Source organism: Plasmodium brasilianum, chromosome 13, assembly GCF_023973825.1.
Source record: "Plasmodium brasilianum strain Bolivian I chromosome 13, whole genome shotgun sequence".
Taxonomy (NCBI): Eukaryota; Apicomplexa; class Aconoidasida; order Haemosporida; family Plasmodiidae; genus Plasmodium; species Plasmodium brasilianum.
In genome coordinates this window covers 1,474,809-1,488,502 of record NC_090126.1, presented here as the reverse complement: position 1 = coordinate 1,488,502, position 13,694 = coordinate 1,474,809, and the positions used below count along the sequence as shown (strand labels likewise).

Below are 13,694 nucleotides of genomic sequence, written 5' to 3'. Positions count from 1 at the left end.
TTTTTTTTTTTTTGTTACATTTTTGTTACCATTTTAATTTTATTTTTTGTTCGAATTAATTTATATTTTAATTAAGGAGTAGATATGATTGATAGTTGATATATTTTTGCTCTTGCAAGGGGCTTCATTTCGAGTAGGCAATATCGTGTATACTCAAATTGGATATACATACATACGTACATAGATTCATGTATGTACTTGCTTGCGCATGTACAAGTTTACATGTACACATTTGATATATGCATAACTGCGCGCTTACAAACAGGCGAAGGCAGAAGAAGCTCCAGGGGTTAGAACCGAATGGAGCTGTTTAAGGCCGACAGTGTGGATGTTAAGATAAACTTAGAAATAAGTGTTACGTGTTTACTGAATGATTGTTTATACATTTGTGGGAAAGATGGAGTTATACATAAATACGATATTAAACGAAACAGAGAAGATGCAAATATAGATTTGAAGCATATGGGTAGTTATGTTATTAAAAAGAATAAAGAGATAAGTAAGGTAGTGATAGTAGAAGTTGAGTTGATAATAATTATCTTAATCGATGATATACTATATTTTGTAAAAAATGACAAATTTGAAAATTTAATGGTAATAAGTAAAAATGTAGAAAATTTTACTATTAATGAAAATAATAAATTAGAACTCTTAATATATACGAAAAAAAAAAAATTATGTTTTTATAAATATGATCATTCAAATTATAAAATATTTAAAGAAATACAACATACAGATATTGTATCATCTCTCTTGTGGGTAAACAAATCTTTATTTTTAACAGTAGGCAAAAATTACTACTTACAAAGTTTAAGGAATAATGATAAAATATTATTATATAGTCATGAATATGAGCAAACCTATAAATATATAACACTAATTAATATGAACGAAATATTTATTGTATGTGATTTGAATATTGGTGTATTTTATGATGTAGATACATCCATGCCATCAAGAAAGAATACTATTACTTTGTCGGAGAGTGTAAAACATGTAATATCCTTTCGTTTCTTTTTGTGTTGTATGAATTCAAATGGGGTATTAAACTTTTACAATGTAAACAATCAGCAACACGTGCAGTCTATTTATCTGAACGACCACCTCCACGTAGTTACAAACTACAGCAATGTGAATAATAATAGTAATACTGCCTTAATTTCGCTATTCAATTTTTTTCAAAGGGATAATGAGGGGAAAATGGGGGGAGCAAAAGGGCAGGAAGAAAGGCAAAATGGTCAAAATGGTCGAAATAGTCGAAATGATCAGCAGGATTGGAAGGAGAATAGAATTCATGATCAGGCTCAGGAAGAGAAGCAAGAAGGACAGTGCGATAAGAAGGACACAACGGGGGAGGACAACCATCAGGCACTAATCCTCGACGAGGAGGTAACAGAAACAAGGAGGAATACGCAAGTGGAGAGATACATTCCACATAACGATCCATTCACAGAAGAAAAAAAAATAGAGGAAATATTAAAGAGTACGACCCAGTCAGGGACATACAACTATGCAAAGAATAATATTTATTTTTTAAATAATCATTGTTTAAAGATTATTAGATGTTTAGAATTATATGAATACTTACCCAAATGTATAGAGCAGAAAAAAATAGAAAAAGGTTTTTTGTTAATTCAGAATTATAACTTTGAAAATGATATAGATAAAGAAAATATTCTAAAAGAATATAATAAAGCATGTGCATACTACTATTTTAGCAATTTGAATTTCCCTTTAGCATTTTTACATTTTGAAAAGGTAAACATAAACATATTTGTTCTTTTATCCTTTTGGTTCAATTTATTTCCTCAAACGGATAAACTTATATTACAAAAAAAAATAAAACAAAAAAACAGTAATGAGAAGGAAATGGAAGAACAAGCAAAGACTTTAAAAAAGCTAGCTGAAGAAGAGAGCATGATAAATAAGCATTTTAAGGGATGTTTCCCCCCATTGTGTAGTATAGAAGAATTGATAAGGAAAAACTATAACTACTATCACAACGATGATAGGTATTTACAACATCTGGGGGAAGAGAGAAAAGAAGATTATTCCTCCTCTGCATCTAAAGAAGAGGATGCAAAAAAAAAAAAAAAAAAAGAAATTCTATATATTGCAAATAATTGTATGATTAAATATCTTCTGTCAAAGAGGGACTACCTCATGCACCACCGGGATAGCATAAAGGTGGTTCTCGGTGGGGGGGAGGACTATGCGCAGGTGAGTGCGAGTGCTGCTAATGGTGTAACGAATCCTATGCATAATAATAACCAGGCAGTGGACTCCCCTCCAGTAACAGGATGCCTTCTACAAATTGATGAGATACTGGACAATGTGTTGGTAAAGCTTATGATAAAGAACAAGTATGTTAACTATTCAAAATTCATTATGGAAACAGAAAATTTAAGTCTAAATGTTAACGAGTGCGTAGAGTTTTTGAAGGAAAATTGTAAATTTGTGGAGATTATTTTAATATACATACGTTATAAGCAGTTTGGTGAGGCCATTGAAATGTGCTTACTCTTTCTGCGTTACTACAGCGTGAAATGGGGGGAGGTGGAGGGCGAAGAAGGAGAAGTGGACATAGATGTAGAAGTTGAAGTAGAAGAAGAGGAAGAAGTGAAAGAGAAAGTGGATATGGGAAAGAACGGAGCTGCAAAAATACTTGATGAAGTAGAGGAGGACATAGAGAATGCCCATGTTTTTCAAAATGATAGCACAAATGGTTTATTTCAAGAAAAGAGGGGGCAAAATATAAGCGATAAGGGACCAAATTCTACACATGAGGAAAAAGAAAAGGGGAAAAAAAAAAAAAAAAAATCATTTTGGCTTGAAATTTTAGAAAAACAAGACTTCAAAAGTAACATCGACAAAATGAATTCTTTTCATTTAATTTTAAAAGAAATTTACAATATTTTAATAATCCTAAATGATAATGTTCATTTAATTAATGTAGAACAAAAACGAATAAAATTATTGTTTGAATATTCCTTTCCCTTTTTTATAAAATATAATGAAAATTTGTTTTTCGACTTTTTAATAAATAAAAATTTTTTATTACGCCCTGATGAAATTTTACAGATTTTTACAAAATTACAGAAAAGAAAATACAATATAAAAGTAAAACATTATGTACAAAAATATATTGTCAACTATTTAAAATATGATAAATATAATACGAATATTAATACTGCTTTGGTTGAATTATATATGAACGATTTGGAAAAACCTGTACAAGTTAGGCAAAAAAAAATACTCCACTTTTTGCACACAAATTACCCCATTGAAATTGATTATTTAATTAGAATAATTAAAGACGAGAAGTTTAACTTGGTCAAGGCTTTGCTTTATGGCAAGATTCACAAGCATTAGTAAGTATACGCCTTAGGTTGGAGCATTCATTTACTTGAAATGATTGTGTTCTCTAGTCGTATCTCATATCGCTTATGTGTTTAATTTTTTTTCTTTTTTTTTTTTTTACAATGCCCCTCCCCATTTTTATTCAATTTGGTTATGTCCACTCGTCTACATGAATACTAATAAAACAATTTACGTGTTAATATCGCCGTTTACGTGTTAATATCGCCGTTTACGTGTTAATATCGCCGTTTACGTGTTAATGTTTCCATATACGTGTTAATGCTTCCATCCACATGCTCATTCACTCTATCTTTTTTTTTCTTTTTTCTTTTTTTTATCACCCTTAACAGTGAAAGTCTAGTAATTCTGTCTAGCGAAAACATCAGCATGTGTGAAAAGTATTGCTTGTATTACAACTTCATATTAAAAGGAAGAGCAAAACGAATGAGCCAAGAGGACCATGAAAGACTTTTGAATGGTATATATAAAGACGACAAAACAATACATGAGCATTTATTTAAAGAATACGACGAAGGGAGAATGGAATTAATAAATACACATTTAAAAAAAGAGAAAAGGAAAAAAATATATGACGCATTTATTACTGATATAATGAGGGAATACCATAAATACAGTTACATTACTATGAGCAAGGATGTGTTATCAAAAATGAAAAAGAAAGAACAAAATAAAAAGAATCATGAAAAAATAGATGAAGAAGAGAAGGAAAGAGAAAAGAAAAAAAAAGAATTCGACTATATGCTTCATTTAGTTGGGCAACAAGATGAAAGCAACTCGAGTGATGATGATATTACAAATTTTTACGAAATGCACTCTGATCGTTCTTCAAAAGAAACAGAATTTAGCGTTTCTTCCTGTTCACTATCAGACGTTAGTAGTAGCAACTCGCTCATGTCCAAGGATGATGACGACGATGATGGATCATCTAGCTTAAGTGTAGGAACCATGTCGAGCAGCGGTGAAGATGCAAGGAGAAGGAAAATAAAACGAAGATCAGGGGAAAAAAAAGGAAAAAGGAAAAAGATGCAAAGGGAAAAAGCCGCACAGAACGAAGCACAAAAATATGTCAAAAAGGGTAAGAAGAAAAATATAAAAAATCGAGATTCCTACCATACCTTCTTGGGAAATAAACACCGAAACAGAGACATAGATTTGTTCAATTATTTCAAAGTATATGAGAGTTGTAAGAACAGATCATGCGGACTTTATTTCTTACTTGTTAAGGTGTGCATGAACAAATATAATGAGTCAAATTTAGATGAAAAGGAAAAAGAAAAATATAAAAAATACATACTGTACATTTTAAATAAATATGCTAATCACAATGATTTTGACAATATATACATATATGAACTCATACCAGAGGAATGGAAAATTTCAGAAATATTAAGCTTCGTTAACTTGGGTTTGCAAAAAAAGCTAAATACGAATATGAATTTACTGATATATCACAACTTAGTTAAGAGCCATTACTTGAACGTTTCCTACGATTTGATCGAGCAAAAGGAGAGGAGCATTCTCGTCCAGGACAGGCTGTAAGTGTATATGTAGACGTGTATGTGCATGAGTATTTTTATATATATTTATGGTTGTACAGAAGGAGGGGATAGGGAAAAAAGAATAAATCAAAGTAGGTTTATTCCCATCTCCTAAGGTATTACTCTCTTACATTTTTACCATTCAGCGTATAATGGTCTTCTTTTTTTTTAGCCTATTATTACTGCTTTACCGATATACCGATATAATTCCACATTACCTCATTACCATTTTTCCTGTTTAAATTTGCAGCATTTGCAAAGTGTGCAACGGCCAGGTGGTCGAGAAAAGCTTTGCTTATTTTTCGGAGGAGGTCATAACGCACGTTCATTGCATAGACAAGTATGACGAAGAAATTTACAAGTGAACGATGCTAGTCATAATTTGGAATCATTAACAGTGGACTGTTCTTTTATTTATACATTGTCGTTGATACAATTTGGCGCACTCCTATTTTGGCCGCTTCACTTTTAACATTTTTCTTTAAGGGACTCATCCTAATTTGTGCTTTTCGCTTTTAAGACCTTTTCATTTTAGCGCTGATTAATTCATGTATGTAAACATTTGTATAATACATATCTACAAACAACATTACGCGTACGTATCTTTTTTGTAGAGATTTATTCTAACACCGCACGCGTATCTCACTTGTCATGCTTAAGTTCTTTTTTCAGTCAACCCTTGTTCATTTCATGTTTACCTTTTTTATTTATATTTTTAAAAAAGACATTTGTTATCTCAAAAATTTGTAAAATTTTATGATGAATAACTCATGAGGGTGTGATATATATATATATATATATATATATATGTATATGTATATTTCGAATATGTTTTTAAATATAAAATAAAATTTTTTTATCTCGTTTAACCAGACGGTTTTTACAATTTAAAACTATGTTCTTTTTTTTTTCCATTTTTTTATTTTTTCCCTTTTTTTTTTTTTTTTTTGCATCAGCCATTAAATTATCTTCACTTCCTCAGATGCAGAAGAACGAAAGTTAATAAATTTGTTTTGCTCATCATGTACAAAAAAAAAAAAAAAATCTCATTCATTTCTTTTTTTCTAAGTTTAATTGTTTGTGTAACCTCACATGAACATGTAATGTTACTTATTTCTATATGTACATTTATATGGAACACTACAACATTTAACTATAAAACTATTGTATTATTTTTGCAGTTTTTACTAGTATTCCCTTTACCATTTATCGATATCTTCTTTCCTTTGTATCAGCTACAAAAAAGCATCTTCATTTCGTACGATGCAGAAGAACGAAAGTTAATGATATGTTTTCCTCATCACTTACAAAGAGAAGAGGTACAGCAATTGTTCATGCATTCCGTTAGTTTCCACTGCATTATAATGCATTCTAATTATATTGTATTATATTTTCTCTTATTATATTCTATTTTTTCGTTTTTATGCAACACTACACTCACATATGTAAATTTTATGAACACCGGAAAGAATTCTGGCATACACACCTATAACACCCTTGCTTTTTTTCCCCTCAAAAATTAAGCATTTTTTTTTTTATTCAGTTATTTCGTTTTATTTTATTTTATTTTTTTTTTTTTTCAGATAGCAGTTATCATCAGTAATTTTCAGACGTAAATTACCCAATTTTGACACATCATCATTAAAAAAAAAAAAAAAAAAAAAAAAAAAAAAAAAAAAAAAAAAGAGATTAAGCGAATTGCCTTTACCACATTATATATGCACCAAAAATATGCATTTTTCTTTTACCTTCGCACATAACAACTTTTCTTTCTTTACTTTCTTCTTTTTGTGTTAAAAAAAAAAAATATATATTAATATGCTATTTTTGTACGTATTGTATGAAGTTTTGTTAATAATAATATGCCTGAGGATTTGTATTATCCATGGCTTTATATTTTAATCATAAAATGTGTGTACATGCAGATACATATGTGGGAATGCATACTTGCGTATATACAAACATACAAACATACACACATATACACATATACGCAACTGTTTTTTTTCCTTTCCTAAAATGGTAAATCAGATGGGAAGCCTACATATATACATACACATATATATATATATATAGGGATTGTAAAAATAAAAAAAAAAAAAAAAAAAACCTGACCTGTACATATAATCCTGCACGCTTCGTTTCACTACTTCCTTTTTACTTACTGCAACTTTTCCACATATTTAGCCAACTAAAAATTAAAAACATAAAAAAATAATAAATTAATACAATAATAATAAAACAGTAAATTGATAAAATAAAAAAATAATAAAATAATAAATTAATAAAATAATAAAACAGGAACGTAAAATATTTATATAATACGCAAAACGAACAGTAAATGTACACTTGCTTCATATTTACGTGGACATAACTATTTTGTTTTGCTAATTTGGTTATCTTATGTCTGTATGTATATATGTATGTATATATGTATGTATATATGTATGTATATATGTATGTATATATGTATGTATATATGTATGTATATATGTATGTATATATGTATGTATATATGTATGTATGTATGTATATATGTATGTATGTATATATGTATGTATGTACGTATGTACATATATACATAATATATATAAAAGATTTTTTCAGAAATAGAAAAAATTTTCTCAAATTTTTTTTCAAATCAGGTCTGTATTTCTCATCATGAAAAACCTTTTATACAAATTTGCACAGTGCATAAGTTTGTTCTCAAATCAGTTGAGTGTTCGCTTTGGACCCAAACATATGCACGTATGTACCGTATGAAAGTAATGTATGCATATGCGTGAGTACATATATATATATATATATATATATATATATATATATATTTATATGTATGTACACATTTAAGCATATTTACACATCCTGTATGTATATATGCATAAGCATGATATACTACACTTTTCCATTTCTTTTTCTTTTCTCTTTACCTTTTCTTTAACTCTTCTCTTTCTAATTTTCGCATTAAGCTTTTTGGGCTTTTCATATTTGGCCATAAACTTTTTAACTTTGTCCTTTTTCTTTACTACTTTTTCTGGGTTTTTTCTAATTTGTTCATGTGCAGTTATATACATTTGTTCAATATTATTTGCATTAATTTTATGTTTAATATAATCATTAAAATGTGCTTTATATTTATCCATATCTTCTTCTTGTAATAATTTCATATATTCGGCTACATGTAAACCTAAAATATTTTTCCTTAACTGTTCAGGATTAAATTCATTTTTTGATCCAGGAAATCTGTTATTTCCATGAGGAATATTTAATCCTCCATCACATGCTCCTTTCATAGCAGCAAAAACACGATTACCTGTTGTTGTTCTTGTTATACCAACATCTAAAAAAGCTTTTATTGGTTTTCTTTCTTCATCATCATCCTTATCTTCATTTTCATTCATATCTGCTGTGACTTTTTCAACACCTATAAATACTGTGTCCAGATTTAAAGATTTTAAAAATCTTCTTGCACATAATAAGCCAGTTGCATATGCAGCAGCATAATTCTTTAGTCCTACTGGTATTCCATATCTTATTAACTCTTTTGATTTTGCTTCAGCTAAAATTTTATCCCCTTCAATATGAGCACTAGCTATTTGGCAAATTATCTGATTGTTTGTTTTACGAACAACGAATCTCAACTTTTGCGCATTATATTTGTTCTTGTCTTGCAAAATTAGCGCTTTTCTAGCTCTATAGTCCGTTTTTCCCTCTATATAAAGGATGCGCAAAACGGGAAAATTATGAACAAAATGAGCAAATCGGGAAAATTATGAACAAAATGAGCAAATCGGGAAAATTATGAACAAAATGGGTAAAACAGGAAAATTATGAACAAAATGAGCAAATCGAAAAAATTATGAACAAAATGAGCAAATCGAAAAAATTATGAACAAAATGAGCAAATCGAAAAAATTATGAACAAAATGAGCAAATCGAAAAAATTATGAACAAAATGAGCAAATCGAAAAAATTATGAACAAAATGAGCAAATAGAAAAAATTATGAACAAAATGAGCAAATAGAAAAAATTATGAACAAAATGAGCAAATCGAAAAAATTATGAACAAAATGAGCAAATCGAAAAAATTATGAACAAAATGAGCAAATAGAAAAAATTATGCGTTTCCGTTGTCTCAGTGTCAGGTAAGTCGGCAACTTGCAAAAATGCTTAACTTGTTTAATCACTGATCAACATTTTTTTAGCCTCGAATAAAAGATCTCTCATAACATGCGAAATCATGAACATGTTAAATTTATTTAAGGCATACATATAACGCGTAGTAATTCATTTACACAGGCACGCACAAGCAATGTGGTAAATCATGTACAAACGTACGTACGTGCTCATTATGCATGTATGTTTTACATATGTATGTAATACGTATGTATATACTTGTATACAAACATGCGCGTGAAAACATAGTTATGAAGATGATTAACAAAAAATGTTCTTACCCCTTCTTCTTCTGTATTTCACCTGGTATCTTTTGAAGTACGCCTTATTTTTAACAACCTTCACATATGCCATTCTTTTCTTTTCTTTTTTAATCTATTTCGTTTTTTTTAACTTTGCCTTAATTTTTTTAATAATATTTAAAAAAAAAAAAGAAAAAAAAGAAAGAAAAAAAAAAAAAAATTTATTCTTCAATATGTACAAGAAAAGCGATTTTATTTTTTAAAAAAATAAATTCCTTCTCGTAATGAAGTAAAGCGTTAGCAAATAATGAAAAGTAAAAAAAAAAAAAACAAACAAATTTTAACCTAATCAAGCTAATTAAAAATTAATTTGAAACATATCGTATCTATTTTTTTATATATAGCTTCGTTCAAGTCAACATCCGTTTCAAATTTTGGCACATTAAAGCGATGCATAAATTATGTAAAGTGGTAAGCTGTAAGCGTAAACAAACGCGAACGTACGAATATATATATATATATATATATATATATATAATTATATATGTATATATAAATTATATATGTATATATAATTATATATGTATATATATACAATATGCATGTATATATTTTTAAACTTAATAGGTAAAAAAAAAAAAAAAAAACTCAGCAAATAGGGATAAATCGTATGCATATAATATATATGTACATATATGCATACGCATGTTACGTATTCTTTGCCACGAGAATTTGTATAAATGTATAACAGTATCGGAATATATATATATATATTATACATACATAATTATATTCTGTATTAATAAAATATTTATGTACATGTATGTGTATATATACCCCCTCTTTCGGGTCATTTATACTGAGGTTTTTGCTGTATGCACTTTCATTACTTTCGTCTATCACGCCTTGGCCACAAAAATTGGTAAAAAATTATGAACACAGGTATTTCGTATAAATAATATATATATATATGTTCATATATATATATATATAAATATATATATATATGTGCATATGCTAATATGTAGAACGGTTTCTTCCTGCTCCTCTCGTGAACGGAAAAAATTGTGAAGGCTCACAACTTTCATTAAATATATCTTTCCGTAAACTTCGAGTGTTTATATTTTTATAAATTTGATAAAGTTTTAAAGAGCAGTGAAATGATGCATTTGCATATATATATATATATGTATATAAACGTACATGTAAAAAAACAAGGAAAAAATTGAAGTTAAAAATTAATAGGGATTGAAAATAAATTCAACTTGTCATAGGGCGGACAAATTGTATTGTTATATACCCAATTTGAACTTTTCCTCTTTTTTTCCAAGTACTCAAGTTCTTTATTACTTTATATAATTATATAACCCATTGTCAATTTTTATGAACTTAACGAATGTTAACAAAAATGTAGTATACAAGCAAAAATATAAAAAATACATATACACTTAGAACATATGCACTTATATGAGCAGTATATTACAATATAAACATTTATACATATGTATAAGGTTATATACATAGTGACTAGGAGATATAATATAGCTTATTATATAGTTAGTGTGTTGAAGAATTGTGGACTACGGGGGTATTGCTTAGCACCGCTTCAATCACTTACATAAGAAGGAATGTTTGTGCAAAGCTTTTTCAAATAGAGTTATCATTTGTGCATGCGCACAATATATATATCAACATGCATATATATAATATATATATATATATGTACATATACTTATCGTGTATATATATATATATATATAATATATGTATATATATTTATGCTTATCAGACTTGTACGTATTATACGTATTCGCTTTACGACCCTCTGAAAGTATATTTTTTTTTTATTCCATTTGTCAAAATTTTCTATTGAATTTTTTATAGCTGACTTTTTTTTTTTTTTTTTTTTTTTTTTACGTTTACAATTTTTTCTTTTCGTAATCTTTGTAAAAGGGAAAGGAAGGACTGATTAGTGAGCGAGCCGCTAATGTATTAGTACAAAAATCTCACCTCAAAAAAAAAAAAAAAAAATAATAAAATAAACTCATATACAATGTATTCAAATACATAGTATGTATTTATGTACATATATAAATTTATATATATATTATGTATACGTTTAAATATACATTGTATGTAATTTACATATATTTTATACACAGAAACAATTTTGTTAAGAGAGTACGTTTTTAAGCATATAACAGTTTTTTCAATCCTTCAGAATGGTAAGAGTTTTATATAAAAATAAAATAAAATAAAAAATATATTAACAGAAAATGTACGAAATATAATTACAATTTTACATTATAGTGTTGTTCTATTTTTTTTTTTATTTTTAATTATTTCCTTTTTATGGCACAACTGCGTTATTATAGTACATACATGTTATACCTTTGAACATGTTGAAATCACATGATAAAAAGATTTTACTTGACAGTGATTTAACATGTGCTTTATCATATTATGTTGTATTATATTATGCAACACTGTATTACACTATATAGCATGCTGCACTAAATTGTTTTTTGCTGTGCTGTGTTAATTTGCGCGATGTTAAGCTGAACTGTATTATGCTTTGTTATATTTTATTTTTTTTATTTTATTTATTTATTTATTTTTTTTATTTTATTTATTTTATTTATTTATTTATTTATTTTTTTTTTTTATTTTATTTATTTATTTATTTATTTATTTTTATTCTCTGTAGAAGAAAGATAAGAAACAACAAAAGAAGCCGTCGAAGAGGACGCCAGCCCCATGCCCCTTGAGTAACAAAAAAACAGTAAAGAAAGAAATAAAAAAGGAAAAGAAAAAAGGTATTAGAGAGAACCCTTTAATTTTTGAAAAAAAAAAGAAAAGTAACGTTATCGGTGTGGGTGTACGACCAAAAAAGGATTTATCAAAATATGTCAAATGGCCAAAGTATATAAGAATTCAAAGAAAAAAAAAAATACTGTTACAAAGATTAAAAGTTCCCCCATCGATTAACCAGTTCAACCACACACTTCCAAAGAATCAGGTTAGCCCCGCGCGTACATGTATATAAATATGTACATGCATACATACATACGTGCATACATACAAACGTGCATACATACAAACGTGCATACATACAAACGTGCATACATACAAACGTGCATACATACAAACGTGCATACATACAAACGTGCATACATACAAACGTGCATACATACATACGTGCATACATACATACGTGCATACATACAAACGTGCATACATACAAACCTTCTGTAACCTTAACGGATGGGTACGCAAACTTTACACAATGCATATACATAGTATGGACGATTGTGTGTACGTGTGTGTGTATTTACACATTTGTATGATCGCTTATCAGCTACTTAGCAGCTACGTAACGACTATGTGATAACTTCTTGACAACTGATCCACCCCTTCGCAGGCGCAAGATTTGATTAACTTCCTGAGAGGGTACAAACCAGAATCAAAGGATGAAAAGAAAAAAAGATTATTAACTAAGGCTAAGAATGCATTGAAGAAAATAGTAACAAAAGAGAAAAAGCCAATTTTTCTTAAATACGGAATAAACCATATAACAAAATTAGTTGAGAATAAAAAAGCAAGTCTTGTTGTTATAGCGAATGATGTATGCCCTATCGAGTTAGTTTTATTTTTACCTACATTGTGTAGACTAAAAGATATTCCTTATTGTATTGTTAAGAATAAAGCTCTGTTAGGAACACTTGTGCATAAAAAGACAGCAACAGCTGTATGTGTTCAGAATGTTTTAAAAGACGATCAGGAAAAACTAGATTACTTTTCGAAATTGTGTAGAGAACACTTCAATGATAATGTTGATATAAGAAGGAAATGGGGTGGACAAAAAATGAGTGCCAAGTCAATGATGTTGAAAAAGCTTAAGGACAAGGCCAAGAAAATTGAAGAAGCCAAAAAGAAGGAAATATCCTCAAAATTGTAAGGTACAAGATGAGTGCATATTTGTCTGCGTGCATGTGAGAGGGAGCTATGTATATATCTGTCTCATCCGTGTGTATATCTATGTCTATTTGTGTGTTTGTACATATATATATATATATATGAACATGAACATGTACCAACTTGTTTGTTTATATACTGAACTGCTGATTTAGCCACAGTAACATTTGGCTTTTTTACTTCTTTGTTAACTGCTAGAAATCAGCTAAAACAATTTCATAATTTTAGGAACCATTGAAAGAATTATCAATTTTTTTTAGTGGGCCGTATTTATGAAAACACTTGGCGTTTTGTTTGTCATTTTGCATATTTGTGCCATTCGTGCAGCGTATATGAGTGAATATGCATATGCTAACGTGTTCATATATTACGTGAGCATGT

General features: G+C 28.5%; 3 protein-coding genes across 3 annotated transcripts; 2 read left to right on the top strand and 1 right to left on the bottom strand.

Moving 5' to 3' along the window:
* Positions 1 to 300: 300 nt before the first annotated feature.
* On the top strand, positions 301 to 5,284 carry MKS88_004986 (vacuolar protein sorting-associated protein 3; the record flags this gene model as incomplete). The annotated part of the gene is made up of 3 exons (XM_067218205.1): positions 301 to 3,371; positions 3,711 to 4,916; positions 5,170 to 5,284. The coding sequence occupies 3 exons, from the start codon at positions 301 to 303 to the stop codon at positions 5,282 to 5,284; spliced, it is 4,392 nt and encodes a 1,463-aa protein (XP_067071362.1).
* A 2,481-nt stretch (positions 5,285 to 7,765) lies between these two features.
* On the bottom strand, positions 7,766 to 9,450 carry MKS88_004985 (60S ribosomal protein L5; the record flags this gene model as incomplete). The annotated part of the gene is made up of 2 exons (XM_067218204.1): positions 7,766 to 8,631; positions 9,378 to 9,450. The coding sequence occupies 2 exons, from the start codon at positions 9,448 to 9,450 to the stop codon at positions 7,766 to 7,768; spliced, it is 939 nt and encodes a 312-aa protein (XP_067071361.1).
* Positions 9,451 to 11,737: 2,287 nt separating this feature from the next.
* Positions 11,738 to 13,296, top strand: MKS88_004984 (60S ribosomal protein L7-3; the record flags this gene model as incomplete). Its single annotated transcript, XM_067218203.1, has 3 exons — positions 11,738 to 11,806; positions 12,046 to 12,357; positions 12,760 to 13,296. The coding sequence occupies 3 exons, from the start codon at positions 11,738 to 11,740 to the stop codon at positions 13,294 to 13,296; spliced, it is 918 nt and encodes a 305-aa protein (XP_067071360.1).
* Between the last annotated feature and the right edge of the window lie 398 nt (positions 13,297 to 13,694).